The sequence below is a fragment of the Medicago sativa genome, chromosome 8 (genome assembly GCF_051527215.1).
Source record: "Medicago sativa cultivar Bolivia chromosome 8, Bolivia_mono, whole genome shotgun sequence".
Taxonomy (NCBI): Eukaryota; Viridiplantae; Streptophyta; class Magnoliopsida; order Fabales; family Fabaceae; genus Medicago; species Medicago sativa.
The window spans coordinates 68,917,387-68,941,015 of record NC_140756.1 but is presented as its reverse complement, the minus strand read 5'-3'; the positions used below and the strand labels follow the sequence as shown (position 1 = coordinate 68,941,015).

Genomic DNA, 23,629 nt, shown 5'->3' with positions numbered 1-23,629 from the left:
GGTGACATGAAAATTGGGGTGGCATTTAATTTCAAAATATATAACTTCATGTTTTGGAAATCAAATTGTAAAGACTTTAATTTCTCATCTATGTTTTGATGGACACAAGTCGAAAGCTGCCAAAACAAGGAAAGAAAAGGTAAAACAAAAACGTATCAAACCCAACATGTAGTGAATTCATGAGGAGCAATCATCCATTGCATGAGAATCCTCCTTAACTAAAAAGTTAACACATCTATTAGGTTCACAAAGGACATGAGATAGTGAGATTGGCCAAGATCGACTAACAAATCCACAATAGGCATAGGAGTGAAACATGTTATTAACACGATTTAGGATAGTGTTGACGCCATCTCTGGAATCAATCTCACAAAGCACGTTTCAGAAATTTAATAGAAATTTTACAAATTTATATGTTAAAACTATTTGATACTTCACTAAATAACTTTAGTTTAATATTTAATATATTTTTTTAGTATACATGATCATTGAAATGATATTACAAGATTCAATTGTTGGAGATGTAGGGGTGAGTTTTATATGTAATAAAAATGTTATTAAATTAAGTATGACATTAGGTACTTCTTATTTTTTTATTTATGGATGAGATGAGGTACTTCTCTTAAACGTACACACAATATTTATGTTAATTCGGTTAACCAAACATAAACTGTTTTGTGCTCTTATCCAAACCAAATTAAATCAGTATATCTACATCAAATTGAATTTGGCTTAGAGATATTGGATTGGTTAGGGATTTTTGTTGTTGTTCTCTCCAAGTTGCATCCCACAACACTATGGCAATGAAGATGATGGATGCCCTACATTAATTCTACACCAACCTATCTCAAATTAGAGTATTGTTTTTCTTCGGTAACAAATGTCCTAAAAATATTTCCTTAAAAAAAAAGTCCTAAAAATATTGTTTAAGAAATTAATAAAAAATAATTATTTAAAAAAAAGGTTAAATTTATTTAATTTATAATCACGCAACTTTTTATGTAAAAATTATTACTTTTAATTGTTTAAAAATGTTTTAAAAACATTTGTCAGCGTCTTCTTTATTTTATATGTAGTTTGTGACCTAATGGGGAGGCAACAAAATGGTGGTTAGTTCTTCAAAAAAAAAAAAAAAACAAAATGGTGGTTAGTTGCTGTCCACGCACACCACATATCCAACTCCATTCATCATCTTGTGTTTTTGTCATACATTTTTTATTATTTACTCATACTAGTTCGTTTTTATAAACATTCATCGTATATTTTAAATATATATTAAAAAAATTATAGTATAACTATGAGTCTATTTTTTTAATAAAAAAATGTGTATATTTGGTAATATATTTTAATAAAAAAATGTGTATATTTGGTAATATATGCTACTGTTAAATTACTTTTTGTAGAAATCTACCTCTTCTGTTGTACTAAGAAAAAAAAAATTTCCCCGTGAACTCAGCTCAGTTGGTAAGGACAATGCATAATATGCAAGAACTCCGGTTCAAACCCCGGACACCACCAAAAAAAAAAGAAAAAATATTATTTACCTTTTCCTCCTTCTTAAAACCTTTTCCTTCTTAAAATAAGCGTCGCATTTTTTTTGGTAGCGTCACAATTTGATTACATTATTCACATACCCAATTTTGACCATATTTATTTTCTAATATATATTAAAACAAATATTATTATTATATATAAGACGTTCAATTTATCTCAACAAATATTTTTGAAATATCAAATTTTTATAATTTTTTCTATAAATTTTTTATAATAGTATTAAAATATACAAATGATCAAAATCACATATTGACATGTGTGAAAGTCAAATTGTAGCACACTTAATTTACGACATAAAATATGCAATATTGACTTTTCGTATTTGAAGACAAATAAATAGTATTAGTTAGATTTTTCTTTAAACAAATAATATGTATTTGGTAATTTAAAAGATAGCTTTTTGTTTTTTGAATAAATTTAAAAGATAGCTTATATTAGGTGTTTATAGTTAACAGACGGACTGATGTTATTGGCTTAGTAACATCACCATCGCCATCAAAAGGTTAACAAAAAACACATCACCATCATGTTCCCACAATATTTTTAGTTGAAATAATTTGGCCTTGGCTTGGATTTCTTCGCTGTACAGTTCCTTTTCGTGATAATTCCTATTTGACTTTTATCGACTATTGTCCATAAATTATGTGCTTGGATATATGTATATTATCAAAAAATAAAATAGAAAACTTAAAAGAGTTGTGTAAATGATCTCACCATTAAAATGAATTATGCTCTATAACTTATAAAATTATATAAATGAAATTCAATGCAATTTAATGGTCCACATAATCTTCTCAACTTTTATTTTTATTTTACAACTGAAGTATCCTGATCCGTATATGAATCGAAGTTTAGAGCTGCATGGATTTAATTTTAATTTCATCAAGGCAAAGGCAAATTGAGATTAGTTGGTAAGTGATATTGTGAGGTATGTTAACGAATTCTATGCTACTGCGAAATTACCAAAGGCACCGACTTCTTCTTTTTTGGGCCTTGATTTCCAAGAGAGGTAATCTGCATGGAATTCTGCTCACAGTTTTGCTCACTCCCAAAGTAAAATACATATATATCCTTACGCAACTTAACTTGCATAGCGTGAGTTAACTCACGCCAGTTATAATTTGAACGTGAGTTAACTCACGCTTATTTTCAAATTTCACAAGCTGAGCTTCTTTGCATGATAGCACACAAGTTGTGACTCAGGAATTTACTTTCTTTGCATGGCAGACACGTGGACATTTTTGCACCCATTTTTAGATATTTAGCATTGATATTTAGATAAAGAAAACCATATATTTTGAGGGTAAAATGTGTACAACAAGCTTTCTCCAGTTCAAGTGGATTCTTCTTTTGTAATTCAATATGTTAGTACGTAGTAAAGTTTTAAGGAAACTTTGGAATTTGGTTCGGTCAAGTAAAGTGAAAGCTTCAGTTGTCCGGGATTTCTTATCTAAATTTGGCTTCATGATTTACCAAAAAAAAAAAAGATAAAAAATGGCTCCATGATCATCTGAGAAGACTTGCTCTTGTTTCTTATCTAAAGAATTGCAATTGAAAAGTCGTGTCACACAAAACTAATTTGTTATTTAAGTGTCGGTCCTAGGAACTGCTCCTGTTTCATTTGGGTTGATTGTTATTGTTTCTCCATACTCATTGCTTATGAATTGTAGGGCTTTAGTGGGATAAGTATGGTGACTCTGCTCTCGGGTTGCAACGTGTTGCCATTAGAATACTAAGTCAAGTTTGTAACACTTTCTCATTTCAGAGGCAGTGGAGTACCCATTTTAGTCCACGTGCCTGCATGCAAAGAAGCTAAATTCTTGTGTCAGGCCCTGTGTTACTAGAGTGTGGGAAAGAATACATTGAATGATGTATCATGTATGGTTATATTGAAGCAATAATGGCACTTTGACAATGACGGCAACTTTTGTCTAATATTGAAGTAAAACATGACAGAGGCCACCACATGATATTGAAGTTTTGCATGAAAGAAAACCAGCGTGAGTTAACTCACGCTGGGATTCAAAGTGATTTTTCAGCTACGTGACTTAAGTCACGCAGCGTGAGTTAACTCACGCAAATTTAACACTAACGTAAGTTAACTCACACTGCGTGACTTAAGTCACGCAAATTTAACACTAGCGCAACTTAACTTACGTAGGGGTATTTTGGACATTTACTTTGGGAATGAGCAAAACCATTTGGGTAAAGAGAAGAATTCATCTGCATGCGTTTGATGGAGTATCGTGGCGATATGTAGCATTTGTCCTCGTTGATTCACACTATTTCAGTCTCGAATATAGCTAAAATTGGTCAAACAAAAAAGATGCATGTGATTCAATTTTTTAAACTAAATACATTAATTTTGTTTGACATTTTTTTTATATTAGAGATCAGAGCGAGTAGTTTGTATAAAATCATTTTTAAGTTTTTAGTTGACAGGTTGAAGAAAGTACAAATGAAGGTCATTTCATCATGTTAGATCGTTTTTCTTCCTAAAAGGAAAACATTTGATGGTGATCGTGATTAATAAAGTGTTGGATCTGACAAAAAGGAGTAAAAATGTGTTTCATAGTGCATGTTGATTTTGTAAGTGCTTGTGATACCGTGAGTTGAAAAGTTCGTGATTGAGAAAAGGATCAAACAGGGTGACCCTTTGGCGTAATTTTTATTCTTAATTGTGTCTTAGGGTTTGCGGCATTTATATTATTTTGTTATCAATTTTGCAATTTGCAGACGACACGGTATTGTTATGCGAGCAGTCGAATGAAAATTTATGTGACTCTTTCTTAAGAGGCTTTGAACAAGTGTCTGGATTGAAGGTCTATTTCAGGAAGAGTGGTATTTATATGGCGGATGTTGGGGAGGAATATATGGATAATGCTCCAGCTTTTTTCTTTCTATGTATCCCGATTATATTTCTTTTAAAAGTTAGAGTGTTATGGTTGGTTCAACCCCAACGAGATGTGTGACTTTGACATGGGTGGTGGAATTTATAAAACATATGTTTATCTAGTTGGAAGGGGCATCATATATCGTGATGTGATTGTGTTGTGAGATAACCAAGAAAATGTTTGTTATTATTTTGTATGCATCCTCCTAATTTTATGATGTCTTGAATGAATGTATGTCCTAAATCATATAATATGTATCTATTTATGATTTTAGGTATTTATTTAGTCTTAATTGTTAGAGTAGTGATATTTTAACAACTATTTTGGTACAACCTTTGAGACAACTTTGTTGTTCTCTCTTCTCATTGGTCAAAAACAATAGAGAGAGAGAAAAAGAAAGAGAGAGAATGAAAACATAATGTGAGTATGAGAGAGAAAGTTGTATCAAAATGGTTGTACAAATATCATTTCTCTAATTGTTATTTAGTCTTTTTGAACTAATCATGTTTGTTATGACTGGTTTTGTAAACCACGTTGAGTATCTGTTGTGAAGTTGTGAGAAGACGCAACACTAGAAAGGAGTCTGGAACTACAATACAGGAAAAGCTTGAAAATAAAGTTTGATGAGTTGTCACCCATGATTGCAAGTATGAGAAAGATAAGGAATGATTTGACTCTTAAGTGATAAGGCAAGGACAACTCACATGATAAATTACCAGAGGGCACAACTTACAATGGTTGGACTTGTACTATAAAAGGACAACCACATTGTTGTGCTGAGGGTTCGAAAATTGTTGTTTGGTTTGAGCGACCATGTTTCCGCTAGGGTTAGCAACCACATAGTTCTCTTACCATCTCATCCCTTCCATTGATGAGCATGAGTGCTAGTTCGTAGAGGGTTAGAGTTTAGGATTATGTGAGTAATGCAAAGAGCTCACTTCTCTCCTTGAAGAATTGTAATACTTTTTAACTCCAAACTCTTCTATCAATATAACTATTTTGTTTTCATTCATCTCTTTTCTATTTTCTATTTTTGTGGTTAAGTTCGTCATGAGCTAAACCCCTTTAGTGCTTGAGACATGATTGTGTTATGATTATGTTTGCATAAGTTTTGAATGTTCAAGGTTCGAGTTTCTTTTTAACAAACTATTTTCATGCTAATCTTTAAAAGTAAAACTTGATCACTTTTACATTTATTGCCAAATTCTCTAAGACTGGAAGCAAATGAGAATGTAACTATTTTTTTAATATGAGTTACAGCTTTAGTTTTGAAAAATATAAAGATCTTGAAAGAGTGTTTGATTTGACTATAGATTTAGAGCGTAGAGTTTGGAGGTCTATTTAGATTTCTTGTCATAGAAAAAAGGTCCAACCTCTCCACGAGAAAGCTATTGAGACCTGAACTAAATATGTGCATGGTAAGCGTTGTGCAAATAGTGTACCCCAGAATGGGCAGTCACCCCACATTTACAATGATGGGTGAGTTTGAAAACTGCTAAGGTCACTTGGTCTCCAAGAAGTTGTATAAAGTTGAATCTCTCTATATCTTTGCAAACCCATGTCATAATTGATTGATTGTTTTTAACCACACTTTTTAATTTGAGATCTTCTAAGTGAATTTGTTGTTTTTCCAACTTTTATTGTTTTTAGCTTTATCTTTCTTGTTGTGACATTGAATGATTTATTTTATTCTTACACAAACAAGTTTACAAATTGAAAAGCTGCAGAAAGCTACATCGCCTCAGTCCACGTGGGTTCGATATTTTTATACTATTACTTGAGACAATGTATACTTGAACTAGTAAGACTCTTAAAAATACATAGTGTTTACAGAGCTACCATTCTAATTACAATTTTGGCATGGAGGAATAAACTATGAAAATATTTCTTGGGTAACTTAGGATAAAGTGGTTTTTCCCAAAAGGGGGTTAAGAGTTAAGGATATGGAATGGTTTAATATATTTTTTTTTTATAAATGGAAGTGGATATGTAAGGGGAATAAAGATGTTATGGTATGACTTCCTATCTTTTTTTATGATGATTTAGTTTGAAGCAATTTTAGTATTGGTGAAAGGGTTTGTTTGTAAAAAGCGTCGATTTAGTGGCAAGATTTGATTGTCACAAGGGTGGTGGGTAGTGATAGAGTAGAGGGGTAAATTGATTGGATTTTTTATAAGGATGTTGTGGTCTTAAAAATCAGCCATTTGTTACACACAATGCTCTTCGGGACTCCCTGTCGAGTAGTATCAAAGCTTTGGTTGGTGGGGTAGCGAGAGTAGATCAAGTATATAATGTGAGAGATTTACACTTGAGGGAGATATTGTGGGTTCAAGTGTAAGTGGTTAATTCTCGCATCAAATATGAATCGAAAAAATATTGGATATATAAGAGAGTAACCCGTGACTAATGCCTTAAGATTTTGGATGAAGATTTGACATCTCTCTCTTGTGATCTTGGAGCAATGGTTTCTTGTTACTCTTGACACTTCACCGGACTGCCCAACAAAATCGATATAGTATGTTCAAAATATTTAGGTTACAAGTCTAACATGTTACATATATAGGATAACTTTTAGTTTGAGCTAACTTTTTTGAAAGGTTTGGTCTCACACGGTATTCTATTTAAAGATCTATTTTTTATGTTTTCAAACAAATAATCTAACATATCTTTAAATAGACTAACGAGTAATAGACCAAAGAAATTAAGTTATATTTTGAGTCTAAAAGTGAGATTTTTGAGAGTACGACCTTTATGATAGCATATTTAAATTCTACTATACAATAATAAATTTGATTATGCCAAAAATGTATGTCTGTAAGTATACTTAAATTATTAGTCCATCCGTCTCTAAATTATAGTCGTTTAAGGTTTGTGCACGGTTATTAAGGAAATGATTAATTGAGTTGATTTTTATGGTAAAATTAGTATCATTTACTAAAACACTCTTATTAATTGTAGTTAATGGAGTAGTTAAGTTGGATGAAATTCAATAAATAAGGGTATATTAATGGAAAAAATAATAAATGATGCATTGATATTCTAAAGTGACAATTATTTTGAGAAAAAGAAAAAACTGTAAAGACAATTATTGTGAGACGGATTGAGTAAATAGGTAAGGTTTAATACAAATTACATAGATAATATTTTTTAGGGAAAAATACACTCACCTCCCCTCAAGTTTGCTTAAACAACACAAACACCCCTTTAGTTTTCAAAATACAAAAACCTCCCTCCTATGTTAGACGGCGTTAACACTTAACATTTCCTCTGACCTAAAACTTTGTTTTTCATCTCCTTCTCAGGTGCATTGCTCCACTTCCATAATATACACCAATAATAATTCTTTCACAAAAAGGTTCAGGGTTAGGCATGGCAACAAAATCCATACCCGTGGTTACCTACCCGAACCAAACCTAATTTGACGGGTTTTCTTCGCTTTGACTGGGTTTGGGTATGGGTTTGGGTTTTCCCCGATTTCAAAACACGGGTATGAGACGGGTATATAGGTACCCACCCCAAACCCATACCCAAAACCCGTCCCGAATGCAAAAAACTACTTTATGTTGATTTGCCATGTTATTTTGTTTGATAATTGTCGTGTTATAAAAACTATCATTGGTATTTAAAGGAGCAACTAAATCAATCGGTCTAACAAATGTTAAAGTGAACATATTGTTGGATAATGCATTACAATATTTCTCTCGGGGTTGCAAAAAAACTACTATTTTTTATTAAAAAAAAAATTTCAATGCGGGGACATGGATAAGGAGGGGGTACCGAACCCGTCGGAGACCGGAATGGGGTTCAATTTCTCATCCCCGTTGGGTATGAGTAGGGTAACGGGTAAGTATATGAGAATCGGGTATGGGGACGGGGAATGTAAAACCCGTCCCCACCCCGCCCCATTGCCATGCCTATTCAGGGTCACTACCAATTTCTTATTACTACTATTTGTTAAATTCATTCACAACCCTCTTCTGATTATGATTTCACCTTCCAATCTAATATTCATATATCCATAAAAAGCTACAAATCAACGCCGCAAAACTCAAATTAGGGGACTCTTTCGAAGTCCTAACCCAGGCAGCCAAAGGTCCAAGTTTCACATCATTTCAGCATCTAATCCCAACACCACAAATGTATAATCTGGCTGATGAAGAAAATTAAGCAATGACGTGGGAAATGAATCTTAATGACATAACTGAATAATAAGACACGAATAACCAATACATAGATGCAGAGTTGCATATTCGGTCTCGAAATTACAGTGCACCACTTTTTCTAACAACATATGGAATTTTCAAATGTGGAACGAAATTATTAGCTTCATAGCATATTATTTCTAACGGAGAGACTTTTTCAACAATGGAAATATTTACTAAAATGTTTGAAGATAGAGTGGACTTCAACCTTTGTGTGTTTTCTATTTTAACGGAGAAATAAACACTGTTAAGAGTGAAGGGAAGTTTCCATTTATTTGATGAGAACTTAAGGGAGGTTAGAATCTATTTTAAAACTAGAGGGAATGTTTGTATCATTTAAAGTGACTTTAGGGGAGGTCAATGCAATTTCCCCTATTTTTTAAAATAATGATCTTTGACCATAAATCTAATATAATGATAAAGGAATAAAAAAATCAATCATTTATAGACGAGTCTAGCGGAGGAGGCTGGTCTCCTATAACATAAGTATTAAGTTGCATATTTAGTTTCAGACATCAAAGATTGCTTCCTTTAGAGGGCACTATGGGAAACTGAACAAAATATCTTTTTTAACAATATGATTCTTATGAAAAATGAGTCCTAGTAATTCAAATTTTGATCGGAAAATAAGTAAATTTCTGATCAAGAATTATTTCATCCAAAAATCAAATTCAGTTTCTCTCGAATGATTTGAGGAACTCATTCATCAATATTGGTCCAATCACTTAGACTAAAGTTGTGAACGGACACAAGATGTAAAAGAAGAACGCGTACTTTATGTTTCCATTTGCAAGACAACTAGTCCCAACAACAACATAAGTAACTTCTCAGAAAAATCCCTCAAATCCTCACTATACTCTTACTATTTACTATTTTGTTTTCAAGTAAACAAACAAAAAACGTTTTCACTTTTCTTTCTTACTACTAATAGTCCATGATACTAATAATTAGTACTTCTATTTACCTTACTCAATTTCATCCATCTTCTTGTTGTCTTGCTATTTACTCCTTCCACTGTCACACACCATTAATTTTCAACCTTGTTGTTGCATGCAGAGCCTGGAACTTGAATTAAAGGTAGTATGCAACATATTTTACATAACCGTGCCATGAAATTTTATCATAATAACATATTGACTCTGTTGAGCATTTATTGAAAGATTTAATACTCATAGCTCCCCAACTGCATCAATCACAGCCTTAATTTCTCACTAACTCTAACAACTCTTCATAGTCAACAATTTACATTTAATTTCTTTTTCCTGTTCCTCAATAACAAAACTCTCTTATTCTTTTTTAGTATTAACCTATAGTTTCAATATTTTTTTTTGTACCAGGAAATGTTCCACCATCTTCAGAAGTCAAAGCTTCTTTCTATTGTCATCATCTTCATCACAATCTTCATAACAGTATCAACTGCTAATCAAACCAAACCTAACTGTATTCGAAGATGCGGAAAACAATCTGTTAAGTATCCATTCGGATTCTCCGATGGTTGCGAAATCAAACTCAACTGCAGCATCAACAAAGAACTCAAGATTGGTGAACTAAAAGTTCAAGAAGTGAATTCTGATAGTATATTCATATCTTTACCAGCAAAATGTAACCGTAGCATGAGTTTCATACACCCGCTTTTCGACAAAAACTATGCTCCAACATGGAACAACACGTTCCTTGTACAAAATTGTAGTGTTTCCAACCTTAGTGGTTGTGTTATTCCAACTTCGAGTTTTATTGGAAAACAGATAGAAGGTTGTGATGGTTCAAGAAAAAGTGATAACATCACTTGCTTCACGCAGTTGCAGCGTCAAAGAACGCGTGAAGATGTTCTTGCGCTTGAAGATTGGATTGGAATTAGATGCAAGTTTTTGTTTTCTGCTATTGCTTTTGATAAGAGTAAAGTCAATGAGGCTCCACTTCAGTTTCAGGTTGTTGAGTTAGGATGGTGGCTTGAAGGTTCTTGTCGACGATGTTCTCAAGATGCTAACTGTACAGAGATTCATCTTGCCAGAGGAAAACAAGGTTTCCGGTGTCGTTGCCGTGAAGGTTTCGTTGGAGATGGATTTGTCAACGGTTCTGGTTGCCGGAGAGGTTAGTCCACTCCTTTATTTTAAGATACGTATATTATTTTTGCTTTTTTTTTTGTGAATATATTATTTTTGCTTAATTACACTTTCATCCTCGTTTATTTATGGAATAATAATACCCTCTCTTTTTCATATAAAGAAAAATGTATAAACGAAAGAGAGAAAAAAATAGTTTTTATGTCACAACATAAGGGTTAAATTATTGTCTCTTAAAAATATTAGAGGCTAGAAAATAAATCATAATGTTTCCATCCTTCAAAAAAATTATATTTTGTTTTTGGTCTCGAGTGATCATTTGATGTTCGTATTAGTGTAAGGTTGTGACATTTATGTTTAAGATGTGTCTAAGTTAAGTCCATCTATTGTGTCTAACCCATGGATGTCCATGTTCTATTCAAAAAGATATGTCAAATTATGTCTTTAGAGACAAAAAAATGAAAATGAAATTTTTTTGAGGACAAATCTGTTTTACTTTTTCGAAACTAAAATAAAAATTAGCTATATTCCAATTAAACTATTTAGTTTCAACTTTGTGTCCCTTTTTTTTTTTTTTGGTACAATACTTTGTGTCTCTTTACTCAAGTAAATAATCACTTAAAATTTTATAACTTTCATTATTTTTATGTGTAGAAAAAAATTCACACAATCACGTTAGTGCCTCCAAACTAGACCACAAGTAAAGATAATGATAATGATAATGACAATGATGGCGGCTATGATGGATGGTACTAATGAGTAATAGTAGAACAATGACCAATTGATGTTTGACTTGTGGCTTGTTGCTTTATTCTCTGGCCAACCAGGTTGATTAGAATAATGATAATATTACTATAGTAGTGTGCGTATCAGGATTTAAGGATTAGAGAATTTTAAGTGGGAGAATCTTTTATATATCAGTGTTTGCTTTACCATAATAATGATATTTGAGTTGTTAGGGGCATATGGTAGTATATTGATTATTTCAACATAACTTTCTCTATTTTGATGTAGTATTTGGTTACTGAGGATTTTTTATAGTTAATGGGAGATTAGATTAGTCATCCTTAATTTTGCAGAGAATATAGAAACATAGTCAATGTTCATTTCTTGGTTGTAATATTGTTTGGTATAATCTTGTTTTAAAATTTGAATGGTAACTTGTTGAAGAAAGAATCCTTCAAAAGTCAACATGTTTTGGTGCATATTTGGATTATTTATAGATCAATATTAGGTAAAGCACATGGCTGGTCTAATGGATTTTTTTATTATAAGTGGTCATAGGAGAGAGAGATTGGTGATAGATATATTGCCATGTGAGGGATTATGAAATGAACCTGAATCCCTTGTATTGACATGTAACATTGAATTGTAAAACTTTTGTGGATCTCGGTCATTGATTTGAGATCAGTAAACTTATACGTTGATCTTTATCAAACCATCTTTAAATAATATTTACCGTTTATTTGAGATTGGACAACCAAATCAAATAAATGTGTCGTAAGTTTACTACGTGGAATCCAAATCCGATAATTAGCGACTGCAGTACTACTAACTATTTGATTTTCCTTAAGTATAGTGCTAAATATTTGAAACTTTTCTAATCCATTTTTTATGTGTTTGCCTTAGCATCAGTTTCACGTTGCAGTCCTTCAACACTTGGGTCTAGCAAATGTGGAAAAGCACTCAGAATTGGTGTACTTCTTGGAGGTACAACTCAATATTTTCAAACCCTAGGACTCATTTGTTTTTATGATTTTCTTTGTTCATGTCTTTTTCTACCATTCTCTCTATTGCACTCTTTATCTCTTTGTTCATGTAGAATTTTGATCAATGCTACATGATTGTTTGCAGTGATCACAGTTGGAGCCTCCATAACAGCTGTACTGTCTCTACTATGCTACTTCGCCAAACGTCGTTCATCATGGCTGACAAAACAATTGACGGTAAAGCGTCTACTAAGAGAAGCTGCAGGCAACTACATTGTTCCACTCTATCCCTACAAAGAAATAGAGAAAGCCACAAATTTTTTCTCAGAAAAACACAGGTTAGGAACCGGTGCTTATGGCACGGTTTATGCCGGAAACCTTCACAATGATGAATTGGTTGCTATAAAAAAGATCAGGTATAGAGACACCAACAGTGTCGACCAAGTCATGAATGAAATCAAGCTCCTTTCTTCGGTTAGTCACCCGAATTTAGTACGCCTTTTAGGTTGTTGCATAGAAAAAGGAGAGCATATACTTGTTTATGAGTATATGCCAAATGGAACACTATCTCAACATTTACAAAGAGAAAGAGGTGGAGTACTTCCTTGGACAATAAGACTCACCATTGCCTCTGAAACTGCTAATGCTATAGCATTTCTCCACTCTTCAAATCCTCCAATTTATCATAGAGACATAAAATCTAGTAACATACTTTTGGACTTTAGCTTTCATTCGAAAGTAGCAGATTTCGGACTTTCCAGACTTGGCATGACAGAAACATCACATATCTCAACCGCGCCTCAAGGGACTCCAGGTTATGTTGATCCACAATACCACCAAAACTTTCATCTTTCTGATAAAAGTGATGTCTATAGTTTCGGAGTTGTTTTGGTAGAGATAATAACAGCAATGAAAGTGGTTGATTTTGGTAGACCTCAGAGTGAGATTAATTTGGCAGCACTTGCTGTCGAAAAGATTAGAAAAGGTCGTATCGACGACATCATAGATCCTTTCCTTGATCTAAATAGGGATGCTTGGACACTCTATTCTGTTCAAAAGGTAGCTGAGCTTGCATTTAGATGCCTCGCTTTTCATAGCGACGTGAGGCCTAGTATGATTGAGGTGGCTGAGGAGCTAGATCATATCAGACGTAGCGGATGGGCGACGATGGAGGAAACTATATGCATGGGCTCATCGGTTGGATCCGCATGCTCATCCCCTCGTAGTAATAGAAATGAGAATTTAGTCACACAAAATGAGATATTGGTTGTTCCACAAAAGACTAATAGTTTTTTGCAATCAATAGAGGAGGTGAAGGATAGTTCCCCAGTATCTGTTCATGGTACTTGGTCAAGTAGACCTAGCTCACCTTCAACAAACAGCTTGTTGGGAAACGTTGTTCAGTGACATGTACTTAGTGTATGTTTGGTATGACAATGAGTATGTCAGAATTAGAATCATTGTGATTCTGACATATTCACGTGATACCAAACATATGCTTATTATTTTGGGCGGATAAACATGATGTACATGTAAATCACAAAGGCCTTTAATAGTTTTATCTTCTCTTGTGCAGTTATAAGCTATAGCTATTTTAGTATACACTTGAGTAGTTACTGTTTCAAAAATAAGCTGGAAAGTAATAACTAACATTTGAGCCTATAATTATCTTGTTTGTAATTTGGTTAGTGAAGGAAGGTTTCTTGTATACTAAGTTCAATTAATCTTCTAAAAATATATGTGCATTTGTCAAAACTCAAAAATGTCCTCTTTAAGCTATCAAACATACAACATTGAATGTATCTTGGAAGTATCCTGCAATTTAAGCTTGTTACGAAATTTTTACATATCGTTTCAATAATTGAAAAAGGACAAAAAACCATTGTGCTAAATTTTGGGTGATTGACCTTAAGTCCATACCACTAAAAGTTGGCCTAGTATTTTCCATAGTCCTTATCATTGTGCCAACTAAAAAGGCAAACCTACAAAACATCTTTGTCTACTTGGGATGGAAGGCATGCATGTTGTTTTTGGATTTCAAACTCACTCTTCAACTCTATTTTAGATTCTAAAATGTATTCTTCATTCTAGAGATATGAAGATTTTAATTATTCTGTTTGTTGAAAAAAATTGAATGGACTTTATTGTCCTTTATTATTATTTTTCAAGTATATATCTCCTTTAAAGAGTAGCCAATTTTTTCATCGTGAACATGATTTAGTTGATAGGAACAATACATTATAATTGGAGTTCGAACACTGAATTTCCCGCTTATTTGCCTTAAATGTCAATTCTAGCCATTATGTTACTTAAAAAAAAACAAGTAACCAATTTTTTTTAAGAGAATCTGATTGAGAATGATAGCGGAGCTAATAAGTATCCATTTTATTTTCATCTAAAAAAAAGTATTCCATAGGAACTTGGAAGAACAATAACAATACTCCTAAAAAAATATTTCATTTGATCTTGTTTTAGTTTTTTTTAACAAAATTTTATTTCTTAGTTTTATTTTTTTTTGGTGAATTTATTTTGTTATAGCTAATTAAAAAATGGAGGATAAAATCAATATGTATCGCTTTCTCGAGATACATCCTTAAAAGGCGAATAAGTAGGGTGTCCGGAGTTCGAACCTCAACCCCTACATATATTATGCAATGTCTTTACCAACTAAACTAAGCTTACGGGGATACTATTTTTTTTTACTTTTAAAACTTTTTTTTAAGAAGTTAAAATGAAATATATAATTGAACCTTTTAGTCTTTCCGCACTAGAAGTGTAAGAAGAGAGCTAAGAGAAAAAAATATGTTACATCAACAATTTAAAAATTAGACAAAAAGGAACCACAAAGCATGCTCGCTGAAACGAGAAAAGGAACTAAATAATAACTCCCTAACACAAAATAGGGTTAAGCCACCACATGTGATAGTTAAAGGTAATACTAAAATTAATTGCCTTCAGCCACAAGAAGGATTGTAGTTTAATCTTCTCATGGATATGTTGGAGAGAATGCCCCTTCTATGGAAAAACTCTAGCATTCATTTCGCGTCAAATGGTCCAAACACAAGACAACCAAATCAATTTAAGTACAGAACATATATTTATTGAGAAGCGGCCCAAGGTACCAAATTGTAGTAAATGGTCATTGGCATTAGCCAACTAAACCGAAATCAAATCTAGCCAATTGTAATTATCAAACCAGATTTTATCGTAGGCCGCAACCAATTGGCATTAGCAAAAAAAAATAATGGTGGTCTATATCCTCCTGTAGGCCGCAACCACCTGAACAAAGTTGAGTATTTGGCTGAAGTGCCCTTCTCTTTATTAAGTTGTCTATTGTTGGGATGCGGTTTTGTAACATACGTTAGGCGAAAAGATTGACTTTAAAAGGAACCTCCTTGTGCCAATAAATAGTGGTGTGTTCATTGTTAGTAATTTCATCCAATGAGGTCAGATAGTTGTAAAAACTAGTAACATTATATTTAGAAGAAACATGAAGTTGCCAAATCTATCTGTCTGCAAAACAATAGGATGTAAAGAAGCACACCACTCACAATAAATGCACGACTTTTAAGATAGTCTACTATATTAAGTTCCTTAACATGTGTCATTAGGTAGGGTGTTCATGGTGCCGATTAGTTCAATTTTGAAGTTAAAAGTCATATGAACCGCAAGATAAAAAAAAACATGCATTAAAAAAACTGGACCAAACCAATGTGGTTTTGGTTGGTTTGGTTTTTGCAAGACAACACATCATTAAAAAAATATGCCAACAATTTTGATTATATTAGCCGCAACAATTAACTAGTTTGCAAAGATTACCAATTATTATTATTCAAAAAAAATGATTAGCAATTATTTACTTTATTTATACATATTTGAAATTAATTCATACTTATTTACTTAAATTAATTGGTTAATAAAAATGCTCAATAAATTGAGGTGGATGATTATTCATGAGTTAATTGTTCAAATTGACCCTACAATATAAGAGAAGTCTGAAAAATGATTTTGGAATAAAAAAAAAAACACAAATTCTCCACTGTAATTTGAGATTCTTTCTAATTTTTATCTCATATTTTTTCTTTATAAGCATTAAGTCCAGAATAGTGATCTAGAGGTTGAATTTTTTATAATTTTTTGCAGACATGTTTAGGACGTTAAAATATGACTTTCTGCATAAAGTTAGAATTTTCCGATAAAAGACGAATCAATTATGAATTGTTAAAGCGCCAAAAAATTCAAAAAACAAAACAACGTAAGTCTCGGTCTAGAAATCAAAATTTGAGTTGTTTTTCTGCATATACCTTTATAAAAAATACATTGATAGGATCTACAAAAGTTTGTTGCTTTCTGACTATGCTTCAAATTATTTTGATTTTTCAACCAAAACGTTCAAAATTGCAGTTTTGCTCCAAGTAAGCATATACCCACGCATCAAATTTTGTTCCCTAATTTTGTAGGCATGGTTACAACATCATAAGAATATTCACCTTGAAATTTTGGAATTTTTAAACGATAGACGGTGAATTATGAATTGTTTAAGAAATTTGTAATTATGGGAAATAAAAATTCATAATTAATTCTTCCATCGTTTAAAAACTCCAAAACTTAGTGGCGGATATTCTTATGATTTTATAAACATGCTAGCAAAATTAGGAAACGACCCATGAGTATATGCTTATTTGGAGCAAAATTGTAATTTTGCATGTTTTGGTTGAAAAATTGAAATAAATCGAGACATGGTCGGAATACTACAAAACTTTTCATATCTTCTTGTGTATTTTATAGAGGTTTATGCAAAACACAAACTCAATATTTGATTTCTAGATCAAGATTTCCATTATTTTATTTTTTTTTTAGTTTTTGACGCTTTAAAAATTCATAACTAATTTGCCCATTGTCGGTAAATTATAATTTTATGTGAAAAATCATGTTTTAACGTCCTAAAATACTTGCCAAAAAATAAACCTCTAGATCACTTTTATCGACTTTATGTCTATGTGGAAAAATAGAATGTAAAAAATAAGAAGAATATCAAATTACAAAAGGTAGAATTTGTGGTTTTTGTATTACATAGTCGTTTTTCAGACTTCGTGTATATTACAGATCATTTTTAACGATTTACTTTTATTTCATTCATTAACGAAAACGCGCAATTGGGATAGAGGATTAACTACTATTCACTTATTTATTTATTTTAACTTTAATGGGGTAGAGGATTTGCTGGAAAAAATGAATAAATTTGGGGTACAAGTAAAAACACTAATTAACAAACAATAGAAAAAATTAGAAAGAAAATGATAAAAGAAATAGACTCAATTAACTTATATGTTGACTTGGTCATTGGACCTAGCTTTTATACCCTAAGTGAGTATTATTGGGTGATTTTGAGACGAGTGATATGAATTCAGTTAAGTTGGTGTTTTTCAGAGTATGCAGTTTTAATTGATAATAAAAACAAAAATCACAAATTGAACTATACCGTACATTTGAATGGAAAATTGACGCGAATACATCTAAATTAAATGTGATTTTTTATAATTTTTGGTTTGGGTTTATTCAATTTGCATTTTTTACTGGGTTGGTTTGGTTTTGAACACCCCAACTTAGGGAATCTGTTAGCATTCTTCTAAAAAATTAAAACACACAATTAAAAATAAATAATTATGTTTGACTTTGTCAAAAAAAATTATGTTTGGCTTTTAAATATGCGCAAAGAAAACGGATGATTCTCGGTTATTATATATTTTATAAAAAAAATACAAAATTCAATTTCATTTCTTTCTCTCTTTTCTATCATTCCCTTTTCTTTTTTTTTTTGTAGGTAGGCGAAATAATAAAATCATTATAAACCCACACACATAAGTAGAGCTGCCGGGGTTCAAACACTGGTCATGACGTCCGACCTAACAATTTCAATATTTTACCAGTTGAGCTAGGACTTGTGGACATCATTCTATACTTATTCCCTTCATTCAACTAATACAATTTACATTTGAACAAATAATAATAATATGAATAATTATTTCAAAAAAATAAATATAATATGAATAATCAATTGTGTTAAATTAAAATTATTTTATTTTTCATAAAAATCATAACAACAAGATATTCACGATGGTCCGGTCAAAATAAAATAAAATAATCAAGTTGGTCAACGAAAGATTGAGAAACAATGATATTATTATTATTATTATTATTATTATTATTATTATTATTATTATTATTATTATTATTATTATTATTATTATTATTATTATTATTATTATTATTATTATTATTATTATTTAAATGCATGCACCACCCCACGATCTGGATTTAAGATCTAGGTTCTTTGGTCTTGTTCATTCGTGTGTTGGTTTGTTGGATGCATCTCACGATTTGGAACAAGACTTGATTCTCCTGATGTTGCTCAAAAGGGCTAGATGCATAAATGTTCCATGTTGACGGTAATTATCAGTTGCCATACCGTAAGGATTGTATCTATCGTGGTTGCCTTACGCATTATTGGTGGACTACGTTGTAGCTCTTTCGTCTGTTATCCCTCGATTAGGACTACGAGTAGATGTTGGTTTAGTCTAAAAGGGTGTTTATTGATTGATGATGTTTTGAAGGGAATAACGGAAACTTGGATCGTTTCTATGATGGCAGACAATGCCTATTTAGATGCCCTGAACAATCACTCCGTTTTTTTTTCTTTCAATTTAGTTTCGCTTCCATCCATGGGTTTGGCGGATTGACCGTGGTAGTTATTGTGTAGGGTTGTTTCTCTTTGATTTGTTTTTGTACCACTTTTGTGTCGGGTACTTTGCCCCCAATCTTGTACTTTTTTTTCATTTCTATTTGACCTAAAAAAAACATGCATCATCCATAATCACACCACTTTGGAAGTTGAATGGCCAAACAATTGTCTAATTACAAAATTGGGATATGAATTCTCCCTTTAGAAGAATCGGATTGATGTAGCCAAAAATAGTCAGATTGATACTTCAAAATAATTAATTGTTTTAAATAGAATCTATATTTAAGTGAGTCGATCTAGTGTGGATATTTAAAACATAATTCAAAGGTAGACTCTTATATTTTATATCTATATAAAGGGAGTATGAGATTTTTGGTTGGATTTTTCATCATTTCAAATATAATCTTAAACAAATTTGCCTACAATAATGGTATTTTTTTAAAGGATAATGTTATAGAGGAGTGATATTTTGACAACCAAAATCAAACAACTTTAATGACAACCTTTTTTTCTCTCTTCTTATTGGACAATAACAATAGAGAGAGAAAAAGGAAGAGAGAGAATAAAAGTATAATGTGAGTATGAGAGAGAAAGTTGTCACAAAAGTTGTTTAAAAGTGGTTGTCAAAATATCATTTCTCAATGTTATATTATTGATGTTATTGAAAAGTATAAAAATTTATCTTATATTTGTTATATTGTTGTCATCGAAATATTATGAGAACAACAAACAATATTTTGAAATATTATATCTTTAAAAAAAATTGGAAATATTGTAGGGACGAAAAATATATTAACCGAAAAACAAACTACTTTGTATGTCAATAGCATGATGAAAGCTTCTTTGATTGAAAATACATCAATTCTTTTGCTACTCAATACATCAAATCTTAAATATTAAAGCGTAAAATTTTATTCAAATGTTGAAAAGACTTTGAAAAACAACAAAGAGAACACATTGGACTCATTTTATTCAATGCAAGCACACTGGTTATGGTGCATGACCATCATCATTGATGACAACACCACCAACATCTTCTGGGTCATCCATTTCTTGTACCCTTCCATTGACGACACCAAACCTATGAAACGTTGGATTCAGAATAAAAGCGGTTGTAACCAAAACAGCACCAGCAGCCTTAACCTTTCCCCCAATTTTTCCTCCAAACACCTGTCCACGACTGTCGGAGAGGCAAATGGAGAAAGAGGAAAATGGCGAGACAATGTTCATGGTCGGGGGAGGTAAGAAACCACCATCGACAATGAAGTATCCAGAGAGCGATGTCATATTGGACAACCCTTCGATGACATCAAGGGAATCAGATTCGAGTTTGTGAATGGTAACGTCAGTGACAAGACCGGAACCACTCAAAATAACGATTCCAGCTTCACGACGTTGAGCCAAGTTGATGAGTGTTTCCACAACATCATTCCCAGCAGCGATCTTAATGAGAATTGGTTCCATGTGGGGGGTTGATATTTTCTCTCTTGTTTCTTGAGAATATGTTTTTTGTGAGAGATACCAACAATGTGTCTAGTATTTATAATGGTGGTCTCAAATGTGAAAACACAATTTAAAATCAAATTTAATTTCTTATCTATGATTTTTATTTGTAATTAATTTTTTTAGTACTATAAATATATTTATAATTTAGTAGTATAAATATACTAATAGATTGTATTAAAATCAAGTTATAAATCTAGGTTGGATGCTAATATTATTTTTAAATTCAACTAATCTACTATAAAATTCTTATTATTCATTGAAAATCAACGGTCAATATCATAATTAAAAACATGTGGATATATCATATTTTATGAATGTGTTTAAATTTCACTATTTATTTTCAAAGGTCCTTCCTATCGTGTATTGTAGCACCACTCTCAAAACCAAAAGTTTTAAAAAATAATGATTAGTGTAGATTGAAAGGTCATTTCTATGCAAAATGCATCATGTATGGAGGTTTTTTTTACAAGTACAGTACTATATTTTTAGTTTAAAAAATTAACGAGCTTCCATAAGATGATTTCTTTTTGATAGAATCAATTAATAATAAAATAAATATTAAAGTCTAGTTTCTTTTTCGTTTTCTTTTTCTTTTTTTTTTCCTCTATGTACCAAAAAAAAAACTCCAAACTTAGGGGGAAAGTCAATGTATTTCGTTTATTTATGATATATTATTCCAAACAAGTCAACACAAATAAAATAACTAAACATATAAATTAAAATAAATAATTATGTTTGACCATCTAACTTCAATACATGGGCAAAGAAAATGCATGGTTATCTCTTCTGTAATTTTCAAATAATACAAAATTCAAATTCATTCCATTATTAATTTCATTCTCTTGACCATTCAATTAATAAAATGCATTTGAACAAATGATAATCAACTACATCAAATAATTTTTTTGTTTTTCAAAAAATTATAACCAAAATATATTCAAGATGATTAATAGCAGGCCGGAAAACAATGAAATATTATAAAGGCGGTAACCCTAGGCTCCATCGTGGGTCATCGCGCCGGTGCTCTTCATCGTCGAATGCAAGGAACTTTGGGGGGGGGGGGGGGGGGGGGGGGGGGGGGGGTCCAACCAAGGTGCCAAATATCGGGGGGGCACATACAGTAGGGTTCAGGACGGCAAGGAGGTTCAAGAGTGCAACGGCACAGACATTTTATAGGGTTAGGGAAGCTTCGTCTCCAGCAAGGCATAGGTCAATGGTCGCGGTTTCATTCAAGGAGGTTCTCGAGTGAGTATTATGGAAGATCAGGTTCACCGTTTGCTCACTATAAAGGGCACTCACGTGTTGTGCTGGATCGGTCTGTGGAACGGGATATTAATATTAAGTCAGACGCAATAGTTGTTATGCGTGACTATTCTCCAAGAAGGTTGGAACGATCACAGGTTTTGTCCGATCGAGAATTTCCGCGATTGCACCACAAGCAAATTTCGAACAGCGATCATAATGATATACACGTCACTACAGGGACTGATTTGAAGTGGTTTGTATCTTTTTACGTCACTAATGTACCTGAACTTATTCCCTATTTCTATTTATGTCAAGGTTTCGAAGCATGTGGATGTTAGAAGACTTGTATTTGACTAAGAATTATAATGCACAGGGGAAAGTTTATGGCTTTGTATGTTATAGTAATGTTAAAAATGTTGAAAAATTAACAAAGGCATTGAATGATGTTAGTTTGGTACTTATCGGGTCTTTGCAAAGGTTGCTCGGTTTGTGAATTCTTCAGAGGTGAGGAGGAAAGGTGAGTATATGCAGGTTCTTGAGGGAGAAAACAGTGTGAGAGATGGGATTATAATGGATGGTGGGGAAGTAAGTATTGTGGGGATGGCGAATGTGGATGGGAAGAATGGTACTAATGGCGTTAAGACTCGGAATAGAGATGATAGGGGAGTGAAAATTTTGGTGGGGGGAGGTGTGGAGAAGAAGGGGGTGACCACGAATGTGGGGAAGGGAGGGGGAGGTGTGCCGTTGCAAAGACCCGATAAGCAAGAAAAATCATGATTTAGGAAGGTTACTAATGACCAAAACCATCATGTAGGTGAGGAATCATTACACGGTGATCGAAATTCATATTTTTTTATTTTACATATTTAGTTGTTTATGATTAGATAGCATGGGCAGCTAATTTCCTAGGTTAGACCATGTAGATGACATTCTCTATAACTTCTTGAACCATGTAACCTATTAAGCTCCCTTTGAATACAATTTCAATGCTTAATTTATTCGATTGTTATTTATGCTTAATTTCAATGTTGATAATACTCTAGAGAACAACATAATACTCTAGAGAGTTCCACTAACTCTTAAGTGATCTCTATAACTCAAAGTCACCACCAAAACTATTCTGGATCAGTATTACAAAAAATAGTTCTAGATGATATAGATAAAATACATAACGCAAGTGTCGTTAGGGATGACTCAACGTCTGCAGATATAGAGGGGAAGGTATCTTTTGCCCTGTATGTAACAAAGAAGACGTAGTTAAAATTAGCTATAGCAGTTGGGACACGCAGTACCCGTTCTATGGGTCCTCTTCCAACAAGTTCTCAATGAAATACCTTTCTTGGAACATTCGGGGGTTAGGTTCTTCTTGGTGGAATTCTTTACCACCTTGCCTCTCGGATGATGTTTTAGGTATACCGTAGTAATCCCTCAAGGGTTTTTTATGTTTTTATTTTCCTTTAACGATAAGTGTGTAGCACCACTAACTCTTAAGCGATCTCTATAACTCAAAGTCACCACCAAAACTATTCTGGATCAGTATTACAAAAAATAGTTATGGATGATATAGATAAAATACATAACGCAAGTGTCGTTAGGGATGGCTCAACGTCTGCAGATATAGAGGGTTAGGTATCTTTTGCCCTGTATGTAACAAAGAAGACGTATGTAATATTAGCTATAGCTGTTGGGACACGCAGTACCCGTTCTATGGTCC

General features: G+C 32.5%; 2 protein-coding genes across 3 annotated transcripts; one reads left to right on the top strand and one right to left on the bottom strand.

The window, feature by feature from the left end:
* Positions 1–9,602: 9,602 nt before the first annotated feature.
* Positions 9,603–14,177, top strand: LOC146900926 (wall-associated receptor kinase-like 14). Of its 2 annotated transcripts, none has more exons than XM_085731499.1 (4): positions 9,603–9,727; positions 9,988–10,741; positions 12,349–12,423; positions 12,568–14,177. In XM_085731499.1, the coding sequence occupies exons 1-4, from the start codon at positions 9,701–9,703 to the stop codon at positions 13,827–13,829; spliced, it is 2,118 nt and encodes a 705-aa protein (XP_085587625.1). In that variant the 5' UTR covers positions 9,603–9,700; the 3' UTR covers positions 13,830–14,177. The 2 variants fall into 2 exon arrangements, with proteins under 2 accessions (XP_085587625.1, XP_085587624.1); XM_085731498.1 differs by having other exon boundaries at positions 12,343–12,423.
* A 5,835-nt stretch (positions 14,178–20,012) lies between these two features.
* Positions 20,013–20,641, bottom strand: LOC146900925 (AT-hook motif nuclear-localized protein 17-like). The gene has a single exon (XM_085738619.1). It carries the CDS (start codon positions 20,626–20,628, stop codon positions 20,155–20,157), a length of 474 nt encoding a protein of 157 aa, XP_085594745.1. The 5' UTR covers positions 20,629–20,641; the 3' UTR covers positions 20,013–20,154.
* Positions 20,642–23,629: the final 2,988 nt, after the last annotated feature.

Bases quoted from the DNA above. Each gene is read 5' to 3' on its own strand.
- LOC146900926 (XM_085731498.1), top strand. From the start codon at position 9,701: ATGCAGAGCCTGGAACTTGAATTAAAG. The intron at 10,742-12,342 runs GTTAGTCCACTC...TGTTTGCCTTAG, and splicing joins CGGTTCTGGTTGCCGGAGAG to CATCAGTTTCACGTTGCAGT. The intron at 12,424-12,567 runs GTACAACTCAAT...GATTGTTTGCAG, and splicing joins AATTGGTGTACTTCTTGGAG to TGATCACAGTTGGAGCCTCC.
- LOC146900925 (XM_085738619.1), bottom strand. From the start codon at position 20,628: ATGGAACCAATTCTCATTAAGATCGCTGCTGGGAATGATGTTGTGGAA.